Below are 26,800 nucleotides of genomic sequence, written 5' to 3'. Positions count from 1 at the left end.
AGACCCTGATTTATTTACTTTTGGTTTGTAATACAAGCCATTGACAGGAAAAGAGACAAATACCACAGAACAGGGAGCAGTGAAAAAGGGAACATGTCAAAGAGGCCAAGGTTTTATGAATGTCCTTAACATTACTGAAGATTTTAAGGCTATAATGGCAAGACTACACTGGATTCTTTTGGACCTTGATTATAACAGTATTGAAACAGATGGTAGAGAGGTGAAAATGAAGGAAAAAAAATGAAATCAAAATTGTTCTTCATGTATTTTTAGATTATTATAGCATGGCCTCCACTGTCACCTTGAGCAGAACCGATGTAAGCAAGTTCTTCTTTAAGTGACTTGGAGGAAATGCAAAGCTTCTTTTCCTCTTACTGATTATTAAGAGAAGACCTAGGGAAAATATGTCAAACTGAATTTCACTTGGCTTTCTCAGGATACCTGCCAAAAGGCACTGCAACACAAAACCCCAGCAATGTCAATGGTGTTGTCTTCCTGGTCCTGCTAGAAATGTGTCTTCCTGTGGTAAAGAAGGATGTTTATCTGTATTGCTTTATTTCTGCCAGAGCATAGTTCAGATCTGGATGATCTGAACTATGATAATATTTGTGAATATCTTTCTTCTTATTTAAGTAACCACCACAGAAATTCATCAGTAAAAAAGTGGCAGTAGTTCTGTTGTGGACTAGTTAATGTTAGTATTTGGATTTCCTCACCCTCCCAGTAGAATTGTCAATCTTGACATAAGATCACATTGAGGGAAAAAAAAAAGGAAATTTTCTGTGGTTGTAAATTTATACACAAGACTTGATGATCCTCAGGGTGGTTCTGTGAGAGTAAATGTTAGAATATCTAAATTAGTCTCTGAAGTATGGTTTAGAGAAAATTGTATTTAGGAGAGGTACAGGGCTGCTGGCTGAAGTTCAATACTTTGGCCAAAACTCATTGCTTAGCTCCAGGTCTAATGGTCAACTTGGAAAGATTCATTTGTGATCTAATGTTCTTTTGTGATGCACTAAGTGTTTTATAGTGGAAGTCTGCTGACAAACTTTTATTTAATCTCTGGGTCTAACATATGTATGTCTTTAATACACAACATTAAAAATCCTAAACAATAGATTTACCTCATTGAAATAGTCCACATCAGACATATTATTAAAATGCTTAGGGTAGAATGAAAATAAATTCAATAACATCAAAATATGTAAAAAAGTATATTGTGTTAGTCTATGTAAAAAAATCAGTTAAGAAAACTATGTTGGTCATATATTTATCCTTTTGAATAAATGTGACAAAATTTTAACAATTGTTGAGGTACATTACTACTGCCTCCCTCATGGAGTAATTTAGTGATTCAGAGAAAGGGATTTTCTTTTGAAACACATTGTCACTTACATTGTCTAAATTTTTAACATTTTAGATTATCCTTTTTTTGTTCCCAGCATTATTGGGAAAACAAGTCAAGCATTTCAACTTGGTATTTACAGCTACAAGTTTTAAACATTGTATGCTATCACTGTGCTAAGGCAACAAAATGAGCTGCCCTCCTGATTTTACTGTTGCCATCCACAGAGTCGGCAGGAATTGCTGTATCACAAAGGAAGGTGCATCAGATCAGTGACCCTGTTCAGCAGATCCTTCTTCAGCTGCACAAAATTGTCTTCAGCACTCAAGTATGCATTGCTGTTGCTTCTGACATTCTGTACTTTTTAGTCATTTGCTGTTGTCAAAATGATGTTACTGCAAAGTGCTGCTAATTTAGTTACTGTTCTTTAAAAACAACAGAACTTGACATTTTTGCAGATGGCAGGATGCTTTAAAAATATATCATTAAAATAAAGACTAACTTTGAATATTAGTATGTGGAGGATGGCAATAATTGAGTCATACAAAAAAAAAAGCTGTAGCTCACCTCAGAAAAATGGATTGTACAGTAAAGTATTTTTACAACATTCTGTCATACTAGCAATATGACTGCTTAAGGTGACAATATCATATACTGACACTGAGAGTTAATAAAATGCTTTCCTCTGTGGTAATAGGTTTGATATTTTTAAGTTGTATTTTAATTATCAGTACATAGTAATGCTCTCTTGGGCTTTTTAGTGCAATAAAGGAAATCCTGAACCTATTAACTTTTTGAAATGTCAGATATTTTTCAAATTTAAGATTTATTCTAAAATTAAGTTCAACTGTTTCATAGTGAGAGTTGAAGTTATTTTATGTTGATTCCACAACAAAAATGGAGCTGAGCTGATACAAAATCTGCCTTGAGTTCTCACCTAAAAATGTGATTGGAACTTCTTTATTCTGCAGAAAGATGGCTACCATGCAGCTATTTGAAGCATTTGCTATTATTAGAGAAAAGCTTTTTATTTTCCAAAATGAAGTGTTTACATTTGGGATGCAATGTTTATCACCTCAGGGCTTTTGAGATTGATCAGACAAATTTGTTTGGTTTTGTTTAGAACAGAATAACATAACTGAACTTGGGTGTGCTTTACATGTCTCTCTTTTTTTTTTTTTTTTTTTTTTTAATTGTCAAGTTTATCAAAACAGGTAATACAATAATTAAATTATCAGAGACAAAGGAAACAAACATTATTTAAAATAATTGGAAATTATATCCTTCTCCTATTAGCAGAAATGAGGCAGTTCAGTTTTTATGTTGTATTTTAGGAGTATGTCCAAGGTGCTCATTAGTTCTATCCTATCCTTTCTGTTGAAGAAGGTTTTCTCAAGTGGCTTACTAATTAATACGAGTTATTGTAATGTGGATGCTCAAGAACTGAGAACTAACAGCAGCTCAAAAACTGGCTCAGAATTGACCACGGTAGCAGTAGCAACAGCTTTTCTCTGATTTCAGAGAAACCAAAATTCATACCTGTACTTGCTTACTGTGTTCCACATGCCTCCCTTGCACTTGTTTATGCTTTAACAAATCTGAGGTGGAGTATTTTTTATAATACACAGATGTTTTCTCAAACTGTCACATATTCCAGCTGACAGTTCTAAACTGAAGTTTGCAAGGAAGAGTTCTTGCATGTTAGTTCTTGGCTGCTAGCAGCCTTCCCTGTTTCCATGGGAACAAGAATCAGAGTGATCTCTGGAAAACAATGTAAGAGAAAGCTTTTTAAAAAGCGTTATGTAAATCCTTGGCTTTTTTTTTTTTTGACTGATCTGACAATTGATTTCATTAAAACAAAAGCTAAAATTGAACGCTAGTGCCTGAGGCAACTCCAAATTTCTCAAGCACTGGCCTTGTTCTTTACCATTTCCGCTTCAGAATATCCCAGTATCCCCATGGTACATTAACTACACACTGCAGTGGTATGTAATCCATAAGAATATGTTGTCAGCCTTTCCTAAGGCATCATTTTTTTACTCTCTCAGAGGCTAAGGAACATTCAACTTCTGACTTAAAGCATATGTATAAGGCCTTATCTGCATGAGTGAAGAGTAGTGTCTGTCTGTAAGGAAAAAAAAAATCTCTGCATGCCAGCAGCTGTCTGGAAAAGTCTTTTGTGCTTAGCATGTGACATTGATCCCTGGTTTGTTGGAGCAAATCAGGACTCCTGTGAGGCCAATAAAACCATTCTGGATTTATAGCTGTCTAAGAGCAGTAATTTGTTCCAGTGGGATAAATGTCTCTATAATGTCTGCTATGGCAGTGCTTGAATGTGAGTCATTAGTGGTCAACCCCTCTCTAAGTAGTCAAAAAGCTTCCTGAATTCAGTTGAGTGGTACTTCATGAATTTGCATTAATGACATGATTATGAAGTGTGTACTAAATGGGAGAAAATGATTGTTTTTCAAACAGTGTCTGCAGGTATAAGCAACTATGCAGAAACAATACAGAAAATAAATTCAAAAGGGTAGTAACCACAGAATAGTTGTCAGACATCAGAATGGGTTGCTGTCATTGCAGTTACCAGCAGCTGAAACTGTGCATTTGCTGTTGGAACATAAAAATTATTTTAAAAGAAAAAAATATTTTAAAGTCTTTATTGAAGACTTTTAGTACATTATTTTTGGGGTTTTTTTTGTGGTTTTGTTTTGTTTTGTTTTTTCTGAATATAGATGAAAGATGTGGTTTTTTTCAACCAGAAGGATACGGGAAGAAAAAGTATGTAAAATCAGTTATGCTTTATAAACAAGTGAAAGGTAAATTACCCCCCTCAGGAAGCTTAGAGCAAAAGAGGTGTTCTGAATTGTATTAAGACCCTTGAGGACCATAAAAGAGGCCATTGAAGCCATTCTATGCACATTCAAGGAAGGTCTAAGCTTCTTCATTAATTTCAGACGGAGCATTTCATTATGGCCGACATGAAATCTAATGCAATGTTTTATGTGCTTCATCTGTAGAAAAATGTCCCAAATACCAGCACTTTGATCAGGGAGGAAAATCTGGTATTACCAGATTTTTCAAGGCTAGAGGAACTGAGTTATATGGTAAGCTAAGCCTAACAGTATGGACAAACAAAGGAGCCTTATTATATGTCACTAAATCAAGTCTTATACTGTTGTTTATCACCATGTCATTAGATGTCTGTGTTTCTTTTTGCAGGGTAGCTACATTTCTCAGTAATGGCACTTCTGAATGGGTCCTTTTTATGGCACGTGTAACTGAATGGTGAAAGTGTATTTCTTTGTCTCATGTAGCTTCCTCCAGCTTTGCAATGCAACTTGAAAAGCAGAATCGTTGAGAGATTCAACAAGTCCCTCTTCAGTCAGAAGAGCAATCCTTGTAAACTGAAATCAGAAATCAAAAAGCTGTGGTACACTATTCACTACTTGTGGTCAAGTTTGTCTCTCTTCCCATTCAATCATGCTGTTGATATTAGTATCACAAAAATATAAGTGTAAGAGTCCATTTTCAAAAGGAAATATTTTAAATGTTTTCCAGCTATCCTGTATTTGGAAAATATGGAGTCTTCTTAAGTAAGAAATTTTTGCAGGTTGGTTTCAAGTTTATATCTTGTTATTAGAACTCTCTCTCTAAATGGAAAGGACCTGTTAGCTCCTAAGACACAAAACCAGATTTCATCTCATCAGAGCTCAAAAAGGCAAGAGGAAGGGTAGCATAACTAGAGATTATATAAGCTCTTAATTTATGCAAGCTCTGCTTGATTTGTTAATAGTTCCTTAATATTTTCCATATTTTGGACTGTATTCCTACTTAAACCATTAATCTTAAGAGAGCACTGTCCCAGAGTACCTTAAATATAACATACCTTGTCCTGCTGTTGCACAGTGTGTCAGCAACATTTTAGTGTCGTCAATTTAAAAGTACTGCAGATTTGTAAGAATGCCCTGACTGAAAAAAGCATTCTTGCATGTTTTCCAGTCACATGCTGGATGCTTTCCAGCAGAGAAACATCTAATGACTAATATCAGAATTTCTAAATGTTCTTTCAGAATCTCTGAGAGGACTGCAATCAGCAAACTTTACTTCCTTGGCATCTGTGTACTGTGGGATACTGAAGCTAAGATATTTCACTTATGAATTGATGATAAAGTAGTTATTAGATTTATTATTGTACCTAAAATTTGATGACTATGGTGACTTACTATCATTCACGTAATTGTCCCTCTGTAACTTAATTTGGTTATCACCTACTTCCACTGAATTATGGAATCTTCTATGTAATTGTTTGCTGTGAAACAGAGTGATCCCAAATTCTGGGTCCTTCCTTTGCTTTTGTAATAATTAACCTGTGGTTCTAAAACTTCCTGGAAGGTGGCACATTGGTAGTACGTTAGATGCTTCTAAGGATGCTTCTAAAGATGCATAAGGATGCTTCTTTCTGAGCTATCAGTTTCATGCTGTCCTGTAAATCAAGTTGGAATTTACAGTAAACAATTCCTGTATTCCAGCCATAACAATAAATCTAAGAAATACCTGATTGTTGTGTATTGAGTTGATGTTTTCAGAAACAAATGCCCAAAAATACGGTAAGAAAAAGGAAGTGTTTATTATGAAATTAACTTAATTTTCAGGTGTTCAGAAATAAAAGAAATTATTTGTAAATGTTATCCACTGTAAAATTGTGTTAACTTCAAAACTATTGGACTTAATCATGTAGAAAAGGGAAAAATACTTTCTTTATAAAGTAAATGGTAGTAAATTGAAAATGCTTGAAGCGTTGAATACAATTCTGGGCATTCTACCTTGAAGGAAATATCATTTGGATATAATTTTGAGGTAATGGGAGGAACCTAAATAGAGAAAAGAATGATGTTGAACTCTTACAGCAAATGTTGTTATGAGGTTGTACAATTTCTCGAAATAAAATTTTAAAATAACTATGGTTTTAACTATGCCAAGTTAGAAAACCTAATAAGAATTACAGACAAAAAGATTCCTCCACTGATCAGTGGTGGAGTAAAGGTCCTCCAACAACAGGGATTCTTCTGTTTCTATAACTGTAAAAGTTATCATGCTGCAGAAATGCATAACTGAGATTTCTCTCCCATTCACAAAGGTGGTCCTGTTAGAGTTGTTACCTTGTTACCTGTAGATGTTTTCAAAACTAGATGCTTTTAAGTCTAATGTCAGTATCATTGCTCATAAAATCAAGTAGCTGAACTTCCAGATTTCAAAAGCACTGAAATTCCTCTAATGGGAATGATACCACTTGAATATCAGCTAACAATTTCACTTGAAGTCAGACTTTTAAAAACCAGAGTCATCAGCTGCTTCTCTCATAGGTTCAAGAGAATACTTTCCTGTTTATCTTCACACAAATGTATAGTTTGTGACAATTTTTTCAGATATTCTTAGAAATTCAGTGCTTTATACTAAGAGTAGCCTGCAATGTTCATTGTTTCTGGAGAGAAGAAGGATGTTCGTAATCATGTTCACCACTTTTTCATTAATCTAAAAAGAACTGAAATTTCTTTTGACTTCTGATTGCACTGAGAAACATAAGAAAGTGCGAACTGCCTCCTAGAACTCTGAGGTTTTGGCAAATGGAAAGGATGTACTTTTCAGGTCTTTATTTTTTTGGTCTCTTTTTTTTTTTTTTTTCCCCCTAGATGCTGCTGAATTGATTGAATCCAATATCTTCACAGCAGATTGGCATGGGGCACATCTTTCTTCAGGTGGAATTATGTTGCTTCCAGATGATAGAAAAGGTAAACAAAGCATCATAAACTTCTGTAGGGGTGTATATTTTTCTAATAAAATGTATGGTATCAAAGCAGAAGGAATTGCTACGCTAAGATCAGTCTTTAAAGACAAAGTTATGTTGACCATAGTGATTTTCTAGGGGGGGTTGTTTTGTTTTTGGTTTGGGGTTCTTGGTTGGTTGGGTTTTGTTTTGTTCAACTCCTGGTAAGATACACAGTTCAGCACTGCTGGAACTTTCTGCTGATTGAAGAGGGTACACTTTGAAATTATAAAGAAATATCACAGATACAAATAGTTTATGATTCATCCATGAAAATTAATAGAAATGTTTGTAACTGAAAATGTCATCCTAGGGATTTACCTGTCCTTGTGTATAACTTTTAAATCAACTCTTTTTAAACACTTATGTTGCTCTTTTGTCACATTTGAAGCAGTTGTAATGGGTTGATTTAATTACATAGCTAGATCAAACCATACAAACTTGAGGAGGGAAAAATACCCCTCCCATATATTTATATATATATACACACACACATTTTGGAAAATACATCTATATATGTGTCAGTTCTACTTTATACAAGTCATACTCAGCTAGACAAATCATAAACACCATGTAAAATCAAACCTGCCAGCTGTGGCATCACCCAGGGTGGGGAACTACAATTCCTGGTTCAGAGACTTTATTCATCATGTGTTTTTTTGTGCAATGGACATAAGAGAAACATGCAGGCTGTATTTTGGTAATTGTGTCATTTACATTCTTCCAAATACAGAAAAAACTGTTTTGCAATCCGTGGACTAGAGGATACAGTAACATTAAAATCAGTGGTGCCAGAAAGAAGAGTGAGAAGCTCTATTTTTGATGGTCTTTGTGTGGAAAATAGCATGTCTGTTCCACAGCTTATTGCAAAAAACAGAATTAATACTAGGTGTCAAGGGTGACTTTGGAGTAGGAAATGAGTCCCTAACAATCACTTTAAATATGAGTATTATTTTGTTCCTGCAGACGATAATGCAATTTGTTGAGGTGCTCATTATCTGTAATTTTTGAATCTCTTAACCTGCAGACAATACTTTTGTCCTCACAAATTGCTGCTGGCTGTGTGCCCTTTCCACCATAAGTGGGAAAAAATAAGAAAGCTGCATTTCTGAGTTCTGTTACATTAAGTCTTTAAATTATTTTCATTGGTTAGAATGCTTCCATAATGTGTGTGCACCAAATGTTCATATCATGCCACAAAACAACCACACCTTTTCAGGGTGCTCAGTGGGAGTTGCTGATCATGAAGCTTCTGGCTTGTCATTATGTTTGAAGTGGAATTGGAAGAAACTGATAAGGGAGCACAGATTCCAAATTCAGCAGTATAACATTACTTGCCTTTTACTTGAAGGCATTCTTGGCACATCTGGCATGGCAGAAGGGATGACATATGAGCAGTTGCAGGTAAGCTGTATAGTTACCTATATGTATTCATTTATTACTCTTAATGAACATAATTCACTGAAATTAGGTTCTTTTGTGTTGTAGACTCTAATTGAGGAAGTTCTAGAGGAAAGCGGTAATTACGGTTTCTCTTCTTACAGGTCAGTCTAGTCAATTTAAAAAGAAAAGGTTAATTATGAATGGATAAACCCAAATGTATCATCTTCCTGTTTATGTGACTGCAATTCACTTTAAACTTGGTGCATTATGGATGCATGGACTGGAAGAAATGTATGTAGGACATGTTAGCTAATCTAAGCAGCGTTTTTTGGCCACATCTGTTTTCTTCAATCAGATGAAAGAGTCTTACAAGTCTGGCAGCAATTTCCTCACATTTTTCCCCACATAAACTCACATCTGAACAAAAGGTTAATTACATAGAAGAATATTTTATTTTAGCACTCTGTCATTACAGGGTTTAAAGGACAAAGGTGATATCTTTAGCAAAATGTTTGAGTACAGTGCAAAAGCCACTATAAGTGTTTACTAGCACAAAAGTACAGGGGATGAAAACAGATGTGGTGGTCTTTGAAACTAGGCAAATGCTTTGTCCTCAAGATGGTATATCTTTTCCTGCTGAAAAATTTTGACACAAGAAAGAAAACATATTAACTGTATAATTTTTCATTTTTTACCTGATATCCTATTCTTTATAATCTCAAATAGTCTTTAATGCAAAAGAAGCAATAACTGCTTCAATTAAGTAAGTCTATTCTTGTCTTTACATTAATCACCACTTTAAAGTCTGGGAGACTGCAGTTAGGTTTTCTAAAACAAACAAATAAGCGGACATAAACCCTCCCAGCCCCTTGCTCTCCCTATTATAAGTATTAAGAGATTTTAAAAAAGATTCCTGGTGCCTCAGCAGTATTTTTCAGTTATTTTTTAACTCTTCAGAGTTTTTGGTATGATTCAAGCTCGAAAAGTTTCTGATGGTAGTCTATAGGCTACTCATTAAACTGATATTTCAGCTTGCAAGTGACTTGCAGATGCCAGCTCAAAGTATTGAAAATCATGATTCAACACTCCCAAAATAAAATAACAGTTCAATCTTTAAACCTTCAGGGTGTGCTTGAATTATGTTTACAGATAACTTTTTCATCCATGAGGTCTAACAAACTTCTTTATGAATGTTTTCAAGTATTTTAAAATTTTTGTCCTCGTGACAATCTCCCAGAATTTGATGCTGTAGAAAAAGCATTGCACAACTTATGAACAAAAAACAAACAAACAAAAAAAAGACATCAAGGTCTGCCAAGTCCTGTTATAAATATACAAATGTGTTGTAGTTTCATAGGCATTCATCTCACAGACTAGTAAAAAGTGTCTAACTTTAATTAACTGTAACAAAGGAGGTGAATATGCTGAATATGGAGTTCAGTTTTTTTTTTTTTTACAAGAACTACTACAGAGATAAGGTATCTATTAAAGGAAATCAGAATGATAGTGTATCTCATTTTGAAAGGACATGTAAGGATTGAGTCCAACTCCCTGCTCCTCACAGGACTTCCTAACACTAAGCCATGTGACCAAGAGCTTCATCCAGAAACTCCTTGAACTCGGCAGGCTTGGTGCTGTGATCACTTACCTGGGGAGACCGTTCCAGTGAGGAACCTTTTCCTCAAGGCCAACCTGAACTTCCCTTAGCACAACTTCATTTCATTCCCTCGTGTCCTATTACTGTAAATGTAATTCCTGTAAAGTAGAGCATTCTTAAGGCTGCAGGCACACATGCTGATACTTTCAGCACGTGAGTGCCACAGAAAAGGGCATGGGACTAGCAGCAGTGAAATAATTAACTCTCTTTTCCTGATTTATTCAGAACTTTTTTTCTGCTCTGCTGTAATTCCTTGGAGAATATCTGTTCTGCAGAAAACTAACTTCAGATTCTAAATCTTTAAAAATGTTATTTTAAGGGAAGCATATAAAATTGTCCTTCATAGCTACATGGGATGACAGCATAGTATAAGGAATTCTTCTCAATCCTGCAGAAGGAAACGGGTGAAAGACTGAGCAGTACATTTCAACATGTATGTAAGGCACATTCATCTTTAATCACATTGGTTGATGTGCTATGTCTTTAATTTTCACAGGAGCGCAGCAAAATTGGAAAGCACATTTTGTTTTCCCTGAGTCACACAATTTCTTTAGCAGCACTCAGAGTATGTTATCCACAATCAGTGCTGATCTCTGTTTTCTTTGTGGGATTTGTAGCAAAGACAAAATTGATTTTGGAGTGAATTTTGGGGGAATGGACTGAAATCTTCTCACAGGTGTGAATCTCCTTAGAAGCTAAAGATGTATGTTGTCTAGATTTTGTTGGTTTTTTTTTCAATTGCTTAGATTTCTTAATGGCATGCATATGACTGCTCTTGCAGATTTTGCCTGACTTCATTGTATATGTGTCACTACAGCATGTCCTGGCTTTAGCTGGCAGGTACAAGACAGTCATACTGCAACCCTGTTTTTGGTCTGTCACCAGCAACTTGTTTTTCCACTATGCTTTTTCTGGTGGATTGGCCGTGGCTGAATGCCAGGTACCCACCGCAGCTGCTCTGTCACTCCTCTCCACAACTGGGCAGGGGAGAGAAAATATAACAGAAGTTAATGAATTTGAGATAAGGACAGGGAGAGACATCCCTCACCAATTCCTGTCACAGGCAGAACAGACTCGTCTTGGGAATATTAGCTGAATTTATTCCTGATCAGAATCAGAGCAGGATAATGAGAAGTAAAACAAATCTTAAAAATACCTCCCCACTCCCCTCTCTCCTTCCTGGCATTACCCTAAAGGGGTGCAGAGAGACAGGGAATGGGGGTTACACTCAGTTCATCACAGGTTGTTCCTGCCACTGTTCAGGGAGAGGGGTCCTTCCACTGCTCCACTGTGGGGTTACTCCCACAGGAGACAGTTCTCCACAAACTTCTCCAGCCTGAGTGCTTCCCATGGGATACAGTTCTTCACGAACTGCCCCAACATGGGTCACTTTGCCACAGGGCACAGTCCTTCAAGGATAGCCTGCTCTGGTGTGGGTCACCCACAGGATCACAAGTCCTTCCAGGAAACCTGCTTCAGTGTGGGCTCCTCTCTCCATGGGTCTGTAGATCCCTTCCAGGAGCCTCTTACAGCATAGGCCTCCCATGGGTTCTCAGCCTTCTCACAGGCATTCATCTCTCCAGTGTGGTCTCCTCCATGAGCTGCAGGGGGATCTCTGCACTCCCATGGACCTCCATGGGCTGCTCCATGGACCTCCCATGGAGCTTCACAGCTTCCTCACCATGGGCTGCTCCATGCTCTGCAGGGGAATCTCAGCTCTGGGGCATGGAGCAGCTCCTGCCCCTCCTTCTCCACTGACCTTGGTGTCTGCAGAATTGTTGTTCTCACATTGCTCTCACCCTTCTCTGAGCACAACTAAATCTGAACAATAGCTTTTTCCTTTTGAATCTGTTATCTCAGGGACATTATCACCATCTCTGATTGGCCCTGCCTTGGCCAGCAGCAGTCCTGGAGCCAGCGGGCATTGGCTCTGTCAGATGTGGGGGAAGCTTCTGGCAGCTTCTCACAGAAGCCACTCCTGTAGTTCTCCACTACCAAAACCTTTCCATGCAAACCCAGTTTGAATACTATTATTTGCTGTGATGCATAATTATGTTTGGTTCCCCTGTCACTATTATGCTAATTGTCCCCCAGGCAAGGTTCTGCTCCCAAATAACTTAGGTTCTTTCCTCCAGAAAACTGACAGACCAGGCTTTAGCCTTGGTTGTCAAAAACATGTCTATATTTCCAGAGAACTTGCTATATTTTCTGAAGTGTGTTCTGCTCAGTGCCATTCAGAGCCTTCAGAACTTAAGCAATTTTTATTTTTTGCTGCTCACACTCTGTCCAAAAAGCCAGAGCACAGTTTTGATAGCTGTCCAGTATTAAATGATTCATTTGGTTAGCAGACAGAATCATTAGGTTTCACCTCAAACTCTCCAAACTACATGAGCAAGCTAGAAGAACAAATCAGTTTCCTGAGCTGCACTGCAAGTCACTTATCAGTGTCCACCATTACCTGGTTTTATTCCATCACACAGTAATTGGTTTGCAGCCCTCACAGCAACATCCCATCAGCCATTCTTGCCTAAAGCTGATTTGAGCTTGGCTCTACTTCCTCTCTTTTACATACAGTGAGACATTTCAGAAGCAACTGCGAGTTATCCAGCAGAACCTCAATCCATCCTGTAGCTTTCCTGCAATCCCCTTATTAGAAAAATGTTCACAGAGGAGCTTTAGAAAAAACTACTTAGAGTAATGAATATCTGGATCTTACTTGCTTTAGCAACATATAGGGCAATACTATTTTTAAACTTACTTATGCTATGTTAAAAGCTTTTAGTTTAGATTGGGTTTTAAATTTTCTAAGTTGTAATGATGCAGCATGTGTGGGTCTTTCCCAGTGGAAATAGAATGACAGTGCTTCCAGCAGGAAACAAATTGCCTTCCCTTCAGCTCATAATATGGTTCTAGCTTGTCTAGTAGAAATGAGAAGGAAAAGAATTTCAAGGACTCAAAAGTCCTTAGAAGGCACATCAAAATACCACAAACTTGATTTGAGAAATTGCAAATGTTTAAAGATGCTTTTCATTTTAGGGCCAAGTTTCCTCACATTTTCTGACCAAGTTAACATTGACATTATCCATTACATATATTGTAAGGCTACAAGGTGAATCTTGGTTTAGAACAAAGAATTGGGATGTGTGCTGTAGCTAAAACCATGGTTAAATGCAGACAAATTAGCTAGATAACATAATAATGCAATCTTCTACCTCACTGTGGAACACACTTTATAGAGAAAATCCCAAAAATATGTTGTATTTATTTTCTGCCTTGGGGGAATTTATGTGCATTGTCTTTCTCTCCCATCAGTGAGGTCCCTTGCTGTGCCCTTCTAAAATTCCAAGAAGATAAGATGGGGAACCAAACCTCAAGTGAGGTGATAACGTGAAAATTGTAGTAGGACAAATGAATTGTATAAAGAGTTAAAAATAAAATAATTCAAGCAACTTGATTGGGTGATGAGAGAAACATGAATTCTTTAGGAACTGACAGCTTCATAAGGATAATGTCATGCTGCTTTTTTTACCCCATTTTCATTATAGTAGTAATTACTATCTCAATACCAGTCATTTCATGGGGATTAATGACCAGCTGAGGATAATGACCCTCAGCTTTATCTTGAATAATCAACTTGTGCCCATTTATCACTAATCTCCTGAAATTACTCAGCACTCCAATTGTATTACTTATTTATACAGAAATTTGGTAAACATGCATAAAAAGACCCGGTAATGTTTCCAAATTATTCCGCTCACATCCATTGTGCCACTCTCTCTTTTCCACCTTCTGATTTAATATTATACTGCACAAGAGGCAAACTCCTTGTTTGTGAGGCTATTTATAAATAAGGCAGTGAATACCAGTTTCAAGATTTCATCCTGCTTTTTTATATTCAAGTACACATGTAATACCCAAATTCATGCAGAAATGTATTTTTAATAAATTGCTTGAAGAGACCTAATCCAAGCAGAAACTCAGTTACAAGAAAAAATGCGGTGGTCAGAGAGAGGAGATGTGTTCAGCCAAGTGCTGTAGCTCTGTTGTGGTTTCACTCCCATGGGCAGCCTCAGCACCACACAACCACTCGTTCACTCCCCTGCATTAAGACAGGTGAGAGAATTGGAAGAATAAAAGTGAAAAAGCTCTTGCCTTGAGATAAAGATAGTTTACTAGGTAAAGCAGAATCTGCACCTGCAAGCAAGGCTAAAGAAAGAATTCATTCTCTACTTCCCAACAGCAGGCAGGTTTAGCCATTTCCAGGAAAGCAGGACTCCATCACATCTCACGATTCCTTGGGAAGACAAGTGCCATAACTCCAAATATACCACCCTGCCCTTCCTTCCTCTTTCCTCCAGCTTTTATTGCAGAGCGTGATGCCACATGGTGTGGAACATCCCTCTGGTCAGTTAGGGTCAGCTGTCCTGGCTGTGTCCCTTCCCAGCTTCTTGTGCACCCCCAGCCTAAGCACTGGTGGGGTGGTGAGAGATGCAAAAGTGGCCCTGGTGCTGTGTAAGTGTTGTTCTGCAGTAACTAAAACAGTGCTATGTTGTCAAGGCCGTTTTCAGCATGAAACCAAAACATAGCAGCATGCAAATTACTAAGAAATTTAACTCTAACCCAGCTGAAAGCATACAAGCTCAAATGACCATGTCTGCTTGTGAGAAATGCTTCAACAATTGTCTTGTAGGAAAGAAAAATGGTTGCAGTGCAATTAAGACTAGAAGGAAACAGGCTTCATAATCAAATGGATATATTGATATGTTGTCACATAATTTCTTAATTTTCTTCAGTGAAATTTATTCCATTGTTATTAAAATTTTAGAAATAGAGAAGCAACTAATTTTGTCATTAGAGCTATTTCATGAAGAGCAAAACTGTCAAGTCTGTCTCTAATGATAGCTATACATTTTTAACTACTCAAAGAATATCTCAAGGTATTATCCCCAGAAGGATTATATAGCTCAGGAATGATGGCAGATTCTGAACTGAGCCTCTTTGAGGCAGCCCTCATTTTTATTTGGTTCATAATTTGAAAATAGAAATGCATTAGTGGAGCTTTTGCTGCCTGCAAATTTTTACTGTGTTAATTAAGTATTCTTCAACATAATGTACCACTTTAATTCTGTTAGATGGCTAACAGAATTATGGATTCACATTTGTACTTCGTTTAGTTAATGTTTTTTTAATGTTCTAGAACATACCGAACTAGGCAATAGATGGTGGTACACAGCTGCAACACTCCTGGAATCTAAAGCAGATCTTTTGACTTGGTGATATCTAGGTGATTTAAGACATTCTGCTCCTTTTTATTCTCCCCTGGAACCATTTTCACTAATGCTGCCAGGTATTTGTTAATTGTTTTCTTCTTCCAAATGGTTGTCCTTGTAAGTTCCTAGTTCTCACACATAAAAAAAATTGTTTGGGCCAGCAAGTCATACCAGCATTCTGCTGAATTGTGCCTCTCTCCAAAGAGGTAAAAAAGTTTGCCAAAACGCAGAAGTACTTTTTACTATTACTATTATTACTATTAATTATTGTACTATTATTATTATCATCATCATTACTAAGTATTCGTGGCTGCAACAGTTTCATTTAGCCCCCTGCAGTTCTGATGGCTGCCAGCTGAGGGTCTGTGTGGCACTGGAAGTTTCCAGGCCATTTCCAGAGACCAGCATTCACTTCACCTTTTGAGGCAGCTGTCCCTCCACTAAGAGGCAGTATTGGCCTATCTTTCCTAAGTCGCGGATCCTGCAGAAATTAAGAGCAACATGAAAACCTGGTGTAGCAATTGATCCAAGCTTTAATTTCAGCCGACTCGTGGGGTTGGACAGTGACTAATATTTGTCACATTGATGAATGCAGAGAGTCCCAATGGCAAAAATTTGGCCATGAGGTGGATTAAAAGACACTTGCTGGGCAGGGCTCGCTGCTGCTCATGGTGATTGTCACGCTGTGCCTTTTCACACTTGCTGGAGAGATAATTTTGTTGCAGCTTCACAGATGTAGGCTGCATTCAGAAGATACATGTCCAGGCTTCATGGTCATGGTAGAAATCTACAGAAATGATGAATTGTAAACTGTATGCTTTGGAAAATGTATGCTTTGGATTCTAGGGCATTACAGCTCTTCATGTAAAAGTCAAATGGTTAGGTGTGAAAAAACCTATTGCTAACTATATTTTTAGAGAATTGCAGAAATGTTCTGGTTATTTCGTGTGTAGCCAGTAAGCTAATAACAAAGATAATTTTAATTTTTTTCCTGGTATTACAGTGCCATAACAAGACATTTTTTGCTCTTTGGTTAGTAAGTCTTTTTTTTCTTTTTTTCTTTTTTGAGGCTTGTTTTTCCTGTGAGTCAGAATGATGACTGTGGAAGAAACTGTTTATTGCTTTTTAGCAACTAGTCAGCATCAAGACTGCTAGACTTGGCTCGTATTAGTACTGCTAGGTATAAAAGATGGATAACCTGGCTGTTATTCATGACATTGTGTGGTGTAGAACAGAGAAGTGATCCATCTGGTGCAAGTACCAGAATAATCTGATCACGTGGTAGGATTGTTATTGATGCAAAACCCCTTCCTTCACTCAAGCTGAGGATTATCTTCAGCAATGAGATCTGTGGAAAGGTGCATTTCACCTCTTGTTGGAAAACATGAAAGAACATCTAGCCTGAATTTAAGCTGACTGATAGGTACCAAGTCATTGATACAGTTCAGTGATGTATAGACAAAATTAAGTGGTCTCCTGACACTAGGAATGCCTGAAGTCCACAGTGGCTGTAGAAAAAGTGCATGTTTATGAAGCTGTCTGTCAGCATTTGGACTGTGGGAATGACTGTTTTCCACTGCGGGCAGATGGCTCTGGTGCCTTGCAGAGATCACATGCCCTGAGTTCTCAGACATTCCTCTATGAGCTCTCCACCTTTGAGTGGAAGCATCTGTCATCACAGACTTGTTTGGCCTTAATAAAATGGGTTTGCTCTTGCAGTTCTGAAGCAGGTCTTTCTACCAGTTTGATGAAAAGATTTAAGAACACCTGCTGTGCATCAGAGTTGTGCGCATGGCGGAAATTGTCCACAGAGCATAGATAAACTCTGCCAAAGAACATCAAATAAGAAGGCACCTTCCTATTAAAGCTGGTTCAGAAAGCCCAGTATAGTCTAAAATCATTCTTGTGCAAGCATTCTTATACAGCTGCTGTGAACTTAACACTTTCAGTTGAAGTTAAGGGGAAGGTTTAAGAGTTTGCTTTTCTTCGGTTGGTTTGAGTTTTAGGGGGGGGTATAGGGTTATTTTGTTGTTGTTGATTTGGTTTGGTTTGGTTGGTTTTATAGGCTTTAATGGTTTGGTCCAGCCGGTCAGTTTAGCTGCTAAGAATGTAATATCCTTCTGTGTCATAGCAATATGGTGTTTAAAGGCATTTTTGGAACTCTTAGACTAAATAAAAGACAATCTGAAAGTTTGGGAAGAAATGAAAGATGAAATTTCAGTGTTCAGAAATCAGGGCCATACAAAGATAAATTATTTTTTACCTGTTTCACGACCTTAATGACTATGGCTAGAGGAGGAATTGCAGAGTTACGTAGGTGGGTGTTTTGATATAAAGGTGCAAGACAGAGCAAAAGCTATTTCAGGATGTAAGTATAGTACTAACAGACACAATGTTGCTCTAAGTACTGTAGTTGTGTCTTTTGTTTTTGAGTACTCCCTTTTATCTAGCATAACATCCATTTACTGGTAAGGGAAAGTCAAATATTCATGTTTCTGACATGGTACTCCATAAAGATAATTTTTAGGTCTTGCCATATTATCAACTCCAGTTTTGAAAGTTAATTTGAAAGCTTTTACTCAGACAAATCATGGGAAAATGATATAAAAAGAAGGAATAACTGTTTTTCTTACTGTGACATTGTATCTGTGAATCCTCTCAATCTTCTTAGCTATCCATGTTTTCGTGGAGTCTTACAGTTCTAGAAATCTGTTCTGTGGAAGAATTTGAAAGATTTTTGCCTTTACAGCACTAAATGAAGGCATTGAAGATAAGAAACTTTGGCCTACCTTGCTTGCCCATATTAAAAACATTCTAGTGATGTTTTCTTGATTAACTTGTGTGATACAGCAAGGAAAGTACTTTGTTTTGTTTTGTTTTTGCTCACAGGTATGAATTTCACCCTTCATTTAACAAATCTGTGCCAGTGTCATAATTTCAAAAAAAACCACACAGTAGTAGGTGTATGCTTAACAGCAGACTTAATAGAGTACTGAAATATCTGAAATAGTGTCAGGTCAAGTCTAGACATCAGAACAGAAAGTGAGGCTGTCTCATCATCTTAAAGTAATGCCTGGGCAAAAACTGATAAGAAAAAACTGATGAGATAGAAGCTGGGAAATAAGAATGGGTCTAGTGCAGAGCCAAGAATAACAGGGGATGGAATGCAGGAATTCTGAGAAGGAGATTGGTATGGGCAGAAGGAAGAACCACCTATAGCTGGGACTGACCAAGAGAAGAGAGAATGATTTGCAGTTGGGGCAGGTGTTATACACGTGGAACAGGAGTCAAGCTCTAAAGCTCAGGCAAAAGGGATTCCAGGGAAAAATTATTACAGCTTTTCAATACTTAAAAGGGGCTTAGAAGAGATTTTTTTTTTTTTTTTTTTACCAAGGCCTGTAGCAATCACGTAAGGGGCAAGAGTTTTAAACTTAAAGCAGTAGATTTAGAGTAGACATAAGGAAGAAATTGTCTGTAGTGGCAATGGTGAGACACTGGCACGGGTTGCCCAGAGAAGTTGTGGATGCCCTGTCGCTGGAAGTGTTCAAGTTCAGGTTGGTTGGGGTTTTGAGAACCTAATGATAGTCTTCCCTGCCCATGGCAGGAGCATTGGCCTACATGATCTTTAAAGGCCTTGTTGAGTCACAACCATTCTGTGATTCTAATTTTTGCACAGACAGGGTGCCCCATCAAGGATTATGTTATCCACATAGCAGGCTAAGTGGAAGTTTGCTGTCAGCCTTTTAATTTTCCTTAAGTGCCCTTGACTTTACAACTTTAATAACAATCTTTCAGCTTAGGGATTTCTATCTGCCTTTGTTGTTGAAGTGTGCATACAATGCTATAAACTATTTTTCATATTTTTCCTTTCCTCCTTCCTGGAATACTTTGATATCCTTCAGTACTTCAGTAATCAAAATAACACTGCTTCCTGAGGGACCACATGAACAGAGGAATATTTGCAAGGCCTTTATGTGTCTGAGTTTACAAATTGTATACGAGTAGTCTGGGAAAATTTCAGAAGAGTTCTTACACTTGTGTTGGGGATGGATAGAATTTTGAGGCAAAACCAAAACAACCAGTTTTACTTTTCCACAGCATTGATTATGAGAAATCTTTACATCATATTTTCATAGAGGAATTGTAACAGTATAATGCATCTTGATTATGAGACAAGTTTCACCAATATAAAGCTGACAGATGCAGCTCTATCCCTTTCTGTGTTAATTTTCCATGTAGCAAGCTAAAGAGAAATTAGAAAAGGAGAAAGAAGAGATGTTATAGACTTGCTTTCAGCTAGTTCTCCATAGTGCTGAAGTTTCTGGATATGTTACATCAGCAACATAAGTTAAAGCTGTCCCACAAATACATTATGTTGCATTCAGGCTTCATTGATTATCTGTAGGAGACCTTTGCACCATGCTGTTCTAATTCTATTTGTGTGCTGTGGAGACTAGTCCATAAATTTTGAGTCAGAGGATCATTAGACAAAGTAATTCCCTGTGTGTAGCATAAATGATAGAGTTTCACCCAGAGATTTCTGCATCAAACTGTTGTAAACTATGAACTAAAACCATTTCATTTGATAGACTTTTGAGGTTCCTTGGCTTCTACATCATGCTCATGCATCAGCTTTCTGCTGGTAGCACAAAGATTGATCCCATGCCTGGTGAGTGTGAGTAGTGGGAAATTCTTACTTCCAACTGCCTACCAATTTTTTTCCCCCCAGGTATCTCTACTATCCCGAAGGGAACAAAGAACTATCCAGCAAAAGAAGAAAACGTGTGGTTCTAAACAGAGGGTTTGGAATTGTTCCTAGTGAAGCCAACCTGCCTGTACTTCAGCAGAGGCTGATTACCAAAGGGTCAAGCTTTGCTCATTGAATTACATACCAATGTGGAACAGCTTCAAGTACCATTTCCAGATGATATTCTTTAGCTTTGTTTACAGCATAAGCACTTTACAAGAAGAATTGCAAAAAAATGCTTCTAGGTTTATACATTAGGAAAAAAGCACGATTCTCAATAGTACATATTTTCTATTTTTAGAAATTTTTTTTTGAAGCTGTTGCCTAGTCAGGTTTTCTGGAACAATGGTTTGGTAGCCTTATTTATATTCATGTATGCCTTCTATGTAAAGAAAAAAAGGTTTGTAATATGACCAGACAGAAAATACATGTAGATTCACTGTGCCAGAATTAGAAACAGATTAAATACCATCAGTATGATTTTAATATTTAGAAGGAACTTCACTTTTTGCATTTGGATAGTAGCAACTTCTAATGCTGATGTGACATGTTAATAGTCACTATTTGCAACTGGCACAACTTCTGAAATCATTGTTATTTTAAAACCAGCTGGTTTTACTGCTATTTCTGTCTTCATGTTATATGTCTGTAGCCACACATTGTAAAGATCTGTGTACATAAAATGCATCATGTACATCTCTATACATTTTATATACAGAGTCATTTTACTCTTTAACAGGCATAAGTAAATTAAATACATTTTTTGCTGCTAATCAAAAGTACTTAAAGACACTTCGAGAATTTCAATTTTTATTCACTGTGTTAGGTGTAGATTAAAATGCCTCACTCCAGTAGCAGAGAAGCAATGTTTTTGTCTACAGTTTAGTAAGGAATTCTTACTAAGTGCAAAGGCTTTCCCCTACAGTTGCTACTGTGGCAACCATAACTGTTTCAAATAATCAGGATGCACTTGGTGATTATTGTTGTTGAAAATTATTAGCTTTATAGCAGTCACACAATTACTTGTAAGTAATTCGATACAGATGTATGTATGTGTGTACATTGTTCTTTATTTTTCCCCTAGTGGTTCATTTGTAACTTTAAATAGCTAATTGGCATTCATTTCATAGCAATTTAAATGTACAATTTTACCTTTGTGAATTCAATGCCCCGAATTTTGAAGCAGTGAAGGAGGGCCCAGTGGACAATGCAAAAAAACCCCAAAACAATAGTAATTAAACTGATCCTCTTTTTACGTATTACATTGAAAGTCATCAGGCACTGCCTTTGCATCTATACAATGGTGCAATATTGATGGTAAAAGTCTGCTAATCACCATAGATGATGCATTTCCTGCAATGGTGCCACTCAAAATCAATTTCTATTCTAGTTCAGAGTGTTAGTTTTGCTTTGCCAGTATGAAGAAAGGGAATGCAGTATGGTTAAATCTGATGGATTATGAAGCAAATCCACACTGTATTAGATTGCCAATGGAACAGATTACGTGGTTATTTTATCCAAAATTATTCATTTAAACTCAGCCTTGATATGTCCTACTCAAATTGCGTATGAATTCTAATAATAATTTTCCGCTGAAATAGCGTATAAACAATCTACACTTAAGTAACCTGTTCTAATATAATTTTTTTTCAGAAATTTTTATAATTCTAAACTGCCAGTGTGCACTGAATACTCTAGAAATACTTTTGACTTTATTTCAAGTGTGTTTTGAAGAATCATTTTTATATTTTTTTTCTGGATTTGTATGATGTTAATTTAGAATTTAATTTTTTTTTTTTTTTTGTTGAGAAATTGAATATAATTAATTAGTGTTACTGCTTTTTTTTAAAAAAATGTATTTTTAGTGGTTTTAACTTGGAAGAAAATTTTGTACTAGTTTTTCTGACTGTGAGAAGTGGAACACTAGGTAGTGGCCAGCAGAGGAACTGACTTCTCTCCAGTAACTCCAAGTGGATTGGTGGCATGTGCAACCACCAAGGCTTTGATTTAAAGCAGGAAATTGGTGGTCTTTTCTGTTTCTTTCCCAGTTTTCCATAGGATTATTTTTCCCTCCCTAGTTGCAACAGAACAGACATACTGACTCTTGTAGGAAAGAGCTGATTGATGTATTTTGCATGTGGGGCAGCCAGTGGCTACAGAAGATCTATTATCTAAGCTGTTAAATACTTTATGGCATGAGTACATGGATGGTCTCTACTGAGACCAGCTTCCACTGTGTTTCCCATTGTATGAAAGGTAACAAGAGCCAATTCTGACGTGAATGATTTCTGTATGGCTAAATTCTGTATAGATAACAAAGGTGAAGCATATTTAGGGAAACACAGAAACCAAAACTAAGTTGCTCAATATCATTCAACAAATAATCAGCAAATTTGAGAATGGAACTGACATCTCCTGGGTTCCAGTTTAGCTCATAACTGGTATCCTTCATGGTGCGTAGCTCTTTTTTTTTTTTTTTACATCTTTAATATAACCTCTGCAAAAATCTGAGAAACAGTCACAGCTGTACTTAGTATTTAATTGAAAAAGATCCTGCAAAGTGTGGTATTGACCATGTTGAAAAACTATACTGAACTACAGGTAACTTTAGATAATTTGTGAGTTAATCTAAACTGTGACTTGTGCAAGTCCTTTTTTTAGTTTGCTTGGCTGCAGTGGAGTACCTGAGATTATGAAGTGTTCTGTCTTCTATTATTCATGCACTCACTTTCTACAGTCATCTGGTTACAAATACTTTCTCAGGAGAATGTACTGTGTCTGTATTCTATAGCCTGATTTACATATGTTGTACTCTGTCTGAATCGTTTCCCAGTCTCCTTTCATATCCATCTGAATAATCAGATGCTGACATTGGACCAAATCATGAGTTTTATTCCATAAGGAAATTCCTGTTCACAGGCACAAAATAATGTGTTTAAAGACTGTTTCTTATAGTCATTGTAACTTTGTGGGATTAGTGCCTGGTTATTGGTATTTCACATCAAGAAATTTGTCTAGTTAAGGAACTTTTGGATTTATATTCATTAAAGAAGAAAGGCCAACAAATTTCCATGCTGTAAACAGGAAAGCTTCTAGCAGTGACTTCTCCAAACTGAATAATAGACACAATTTTAGCATGCATGAATTCTGTCCTACTTTTGGGAAGAACCAGCAATTCTGAATGACTGCATTTCAGGAGATGTGAAAAGAGGAAGCCACTTGAGAATATTTGGGTTTGACTGTATGAATTCACCATGCACTTGAATTAAAAAACTTCTCAGCTGAAGGTTTCATCATTCAATTTGTCTAGACAGATAACAGCAATTGGAAACAAAGGTCTTCTAATTAATTTTTTTTTTGTGACTTGAAGGAAGCTAAATTGTATGAATACTCTGTATTCAACTGTTCTCAACAGGAGACATGAGACTCATGATGAGAAAACTAGCAATTTAAAAATATTTAACATTTGAGTAATCAAATTTCCTACCAAACTAAAACTTATTTCTATGAAAGCTTTATGTCCATAATTAAACCCATTGTCTGCTGCTGTATTTTGACCTATGTTTCTAATTTCCACCAGTCAGGACATGTTCCCTGACTTAAACTGTAATTGCGTTTACTCAGTTTTGCTCCAAATTTAGGCTTGCTGTAGCTTCATTACTGTCTTTTGTCTGCCTCCATCTCCATTGGTGCAATGTAAGCAAATACAGATTGTTTTTAGTTGAGAGTTTGCTTGGCAATGGAATCTGTAGTCAGTTACAGTCCAAATCTTTATAGACAAGAAGATACACAAATCTTTTTGTATATATATGTATATATCTATATCTGTGTATATATATGTTAAATAAGTATAGATGAGATTTTTAAAAGTTAATATAGTTGAAATCTTAGCAATCTAATTAAAGAATCATTATGAGTCTAGATCTCTTGCAGGAAAAATAAATAATTATAATGCAGTTGAATTGTTTTACAAACACTTTTTAGCTTCTCCCCATTTGGAGCAGTTATGCTCACCCTTACACTGCTCCTTAGTGACCCAGGGTCAGTGGTTTGGTTCTAGTGGGGTTGTCAGCAATTGTAGTCCTGTCCGAGGAAGAACAGGATGTTCACACTGATGGCTCCATCTTCCTCACCCTAGGATCCTCCCTTCAGGATAATTTTTCTACATTTGCTAACACCCTTTTACTCCTTTGCCTTTTCTTTTTTGGTTTGCAGCTCCATGAGGCATCTGGATTTGTAATGTATGGTGCATTTTACATGTACTGGATACTGTTTCTTTGTTCTTTTAGATACCTCTAAACCCAGTTTTGTCTAGATCTGCATTTTGTTGCTGATCATGGCTGAAGTTGTTTATAGGTTCCAGTGCCAAGTCTGTGCCCCATCTCTTAACATCCCATAGCTGAATTCCTGTATACCACATCCTGTGTTTTAAGTCACAGCCCTCTTAAGGACCCTGCTGTCTGACCTGGCCCGTGTCTCTTCATACTACATCCTTATGTTGGTCTTGTAAGTATCTCAGTATACATTGAGTAACCACTTTTTACAGCTCTCTACATATAGCTATCCTTGCTCAAAGAAAAATCAAAGTACAACAATTAGAGGTATTGAACTGGTCAGTTGGAGGAATCGTAAACATAGCTGTTCCAATTGAAACAAAGATATTTTCAGACAAAGCACAGCTGACAAGCCTCAGGACTTTTGAAGCCTTGCAAATTAAGCATTTATGGCCTGTTGGTGGTAGTGGTACTGCTGTACTGCAGAGCTCTAAGATTGCAGCTTCCAAAGCTTTTAAAAATGCACTGACTCTTGTTCCTGTACCCCATGTACTGCTCTCAATGCCTTCAAAAGGTACAAGTCATTAACACCATGGCAATATTCCCATGTGTCAGAAAAGAGGGAAGATCTTGTTGCTGAAGTCTGGTGTCTGTGACCTGTCTGTTGTGTGATCAGCAATACCCATTTAAAGAGGACTAATGTTTCCACGCTTGCCCAAATGGTGAATTGCATTGCCAAGTGTGTGACTGTGTGGCTGAAGAGTGGCCAAACATTGGAGCCACCCTTCGGAGCAGCAAGCAGTGCTGCTGCAGGGTAAAAAGGAATGGATGAAAACAGGAGATGCACCTCACCAGACAGAAAATTAGTCTCTTTGCCAAAGACAGGGTTTGAATACAGAGGACTCACTGCCTGTGCATCAGGTGCAGCTTAGGCTGCAGTGCTGGTGGATGGGAAGAGACCTCTGACTTTCAGAACTGAGCAGAACATGCTCTGTGGGGTTGCAGCAGTCTGTGGGGATCTTGGATCCTTGATGGCAGGGCTCCGTGAGGAATAGTTTGATTATTACTGATGGTAGCCACTGAAAAGATCATGACTATGAGGGTATGCTATTGGAGAGTGGAATGTCAGTCAATTTGCTCTCTGAGCTTGCTTATAGCTTTCTTATTTCTTCTACCTGGTCCTCAGACAGCATAAGGAAGGAATTGTTCCATAAAATACCTTTTTGAGTTTCTGTCACAGTGTAATATGTATAGATATTACAAATACATGCATAAAAGAATTGAAACAGTAGCCATTGAAACAATGTTTATTCACATTATTTAGAAAGATTTAAAAAATTTTTTTAATTAGCAGTATTTGGAATCAAAATTTTGCCTTTCTTTAGCATGATCGTGATGATTAATTCTTTACCTTTTCTTAGGCAGGTCATGATACAGTGGAAGTATACAAGATGATTTATGTTAGCAGAACATGTCAGTTTGATGTAGTGCTTCTGACACTCTGGCCCACAGCATATTCCTGTAGGGGTGTGGAATCTGCTGTCAGATGTGATCCTTTGTAATCCAGTTGCAGCCAATGAAAATAGACTGTGAAAATAGGCACAGACCGATGTTTCACCTGTTGGCAGTGTTGGTAGGAATGATCCTCCCCTGAAGACCTGTAGGAACCAGCAGGAGCACAGTTCTGTAAACCTCTACAATACAATCTGTTAGTCCTAAATTATGTTGTGCTGAAGGGATCATTTCTGCAATTAGGTTTATATTGCAGAGAGTAGGCATTAAATAAATGAGTGAGGTGTAGCAGTCTGTAACTGCAGACAGCTATTTTTAAAAGATGTCTTGAATGGGGCCTAAATTAAGGTTGACCTATTTGTCATCTTCACTTCTTTGAGACAGACATTTACCATGCTCCTTTGCATAAATTTTGAATACCCTCTCTGAATAAGAAAGCCTGGCAGTCAATTAGAGCTTTGCCTTGAGTGACCTGCCCACTGACTTTCAGAAAGATTAAATGATGATGCAATATAGTGATATTTTATTGAAAAATAATTATAGAATGGATGGAAATAGATGTTCCTGACATGAAGGAGTAATGGACAAGAAAAAATATCATGTTCCAGTTAATCAACAATGAACTAACTTCTACTCCTGTTATCTGTAAGAAGTCACTGCTGTGAGACATTCTGGTGAAAATCAGCAGTAAAACCCTTTTTTTACCAATAGGAAACTCATTTTGTGTTCAGATTTCACTAGGTGAAACTGAGTGTACTTGACAGAGCAGAAGTTTGGGACAACTG

The 26,800-nt window shown here is 37.1% G+C and overlaps 1 protein-coding gene across 1 annotated transcript in view; it reads left to right on the top strand.

The window, feature by feature from the left end:
- Window positions 1–20,365, top strand: part of NEK10 (NIMA related kinase 10) — a gene marked incomplete at its 5' end in the record, with an annotated part of 89,129 nt that extends 68,764 nt beyond the window's left edge. The window contains 7 exon segments of the mRNA XM_059838723.1: window positions 1,573–1,673; window positions 4,663–4,775; window positions 6,812–6,819; window positions 7,039–7,137; window positions 8,524–8,576; window positions 8,661–8,716; window positions 20,212–20,365. Of these exon segments, the coding sequence (XP_059694706.1) occupies window positions 1,573–1,673; window positions 4,663–4,775; window positions 6,812–6,819; window positions 7,039–7,137; window positions 8,524–8,576; window positions 8,661–8,716; window positions 20,212–20,365 (584 nt within the window).
- Between the last annotated feature and the right edge of the window lie 6,435 nt (window positions 20,366–26,800).

Source organism: Haemorhous mexicanus, chromosome 1, assembly GCF_027477595.1.
Source record: "Haemorhous mexicanus isolate bHaeMex1 chromosome 1, bHaeMex1.pri, whole genome shotgun sequence".
Classification (NCBI taxonomy): Eukaryota; Metazoa; Chordata; class Aves; order Passeriformes; family Fringillidae; genus Haemorhous; species Haemorhous mexicanus.
The sequence above is the reverse complement of the archived record's forward strand: the minus strand, read 5'-3'. Positions and strand labels throughout refer to the sequence as shown.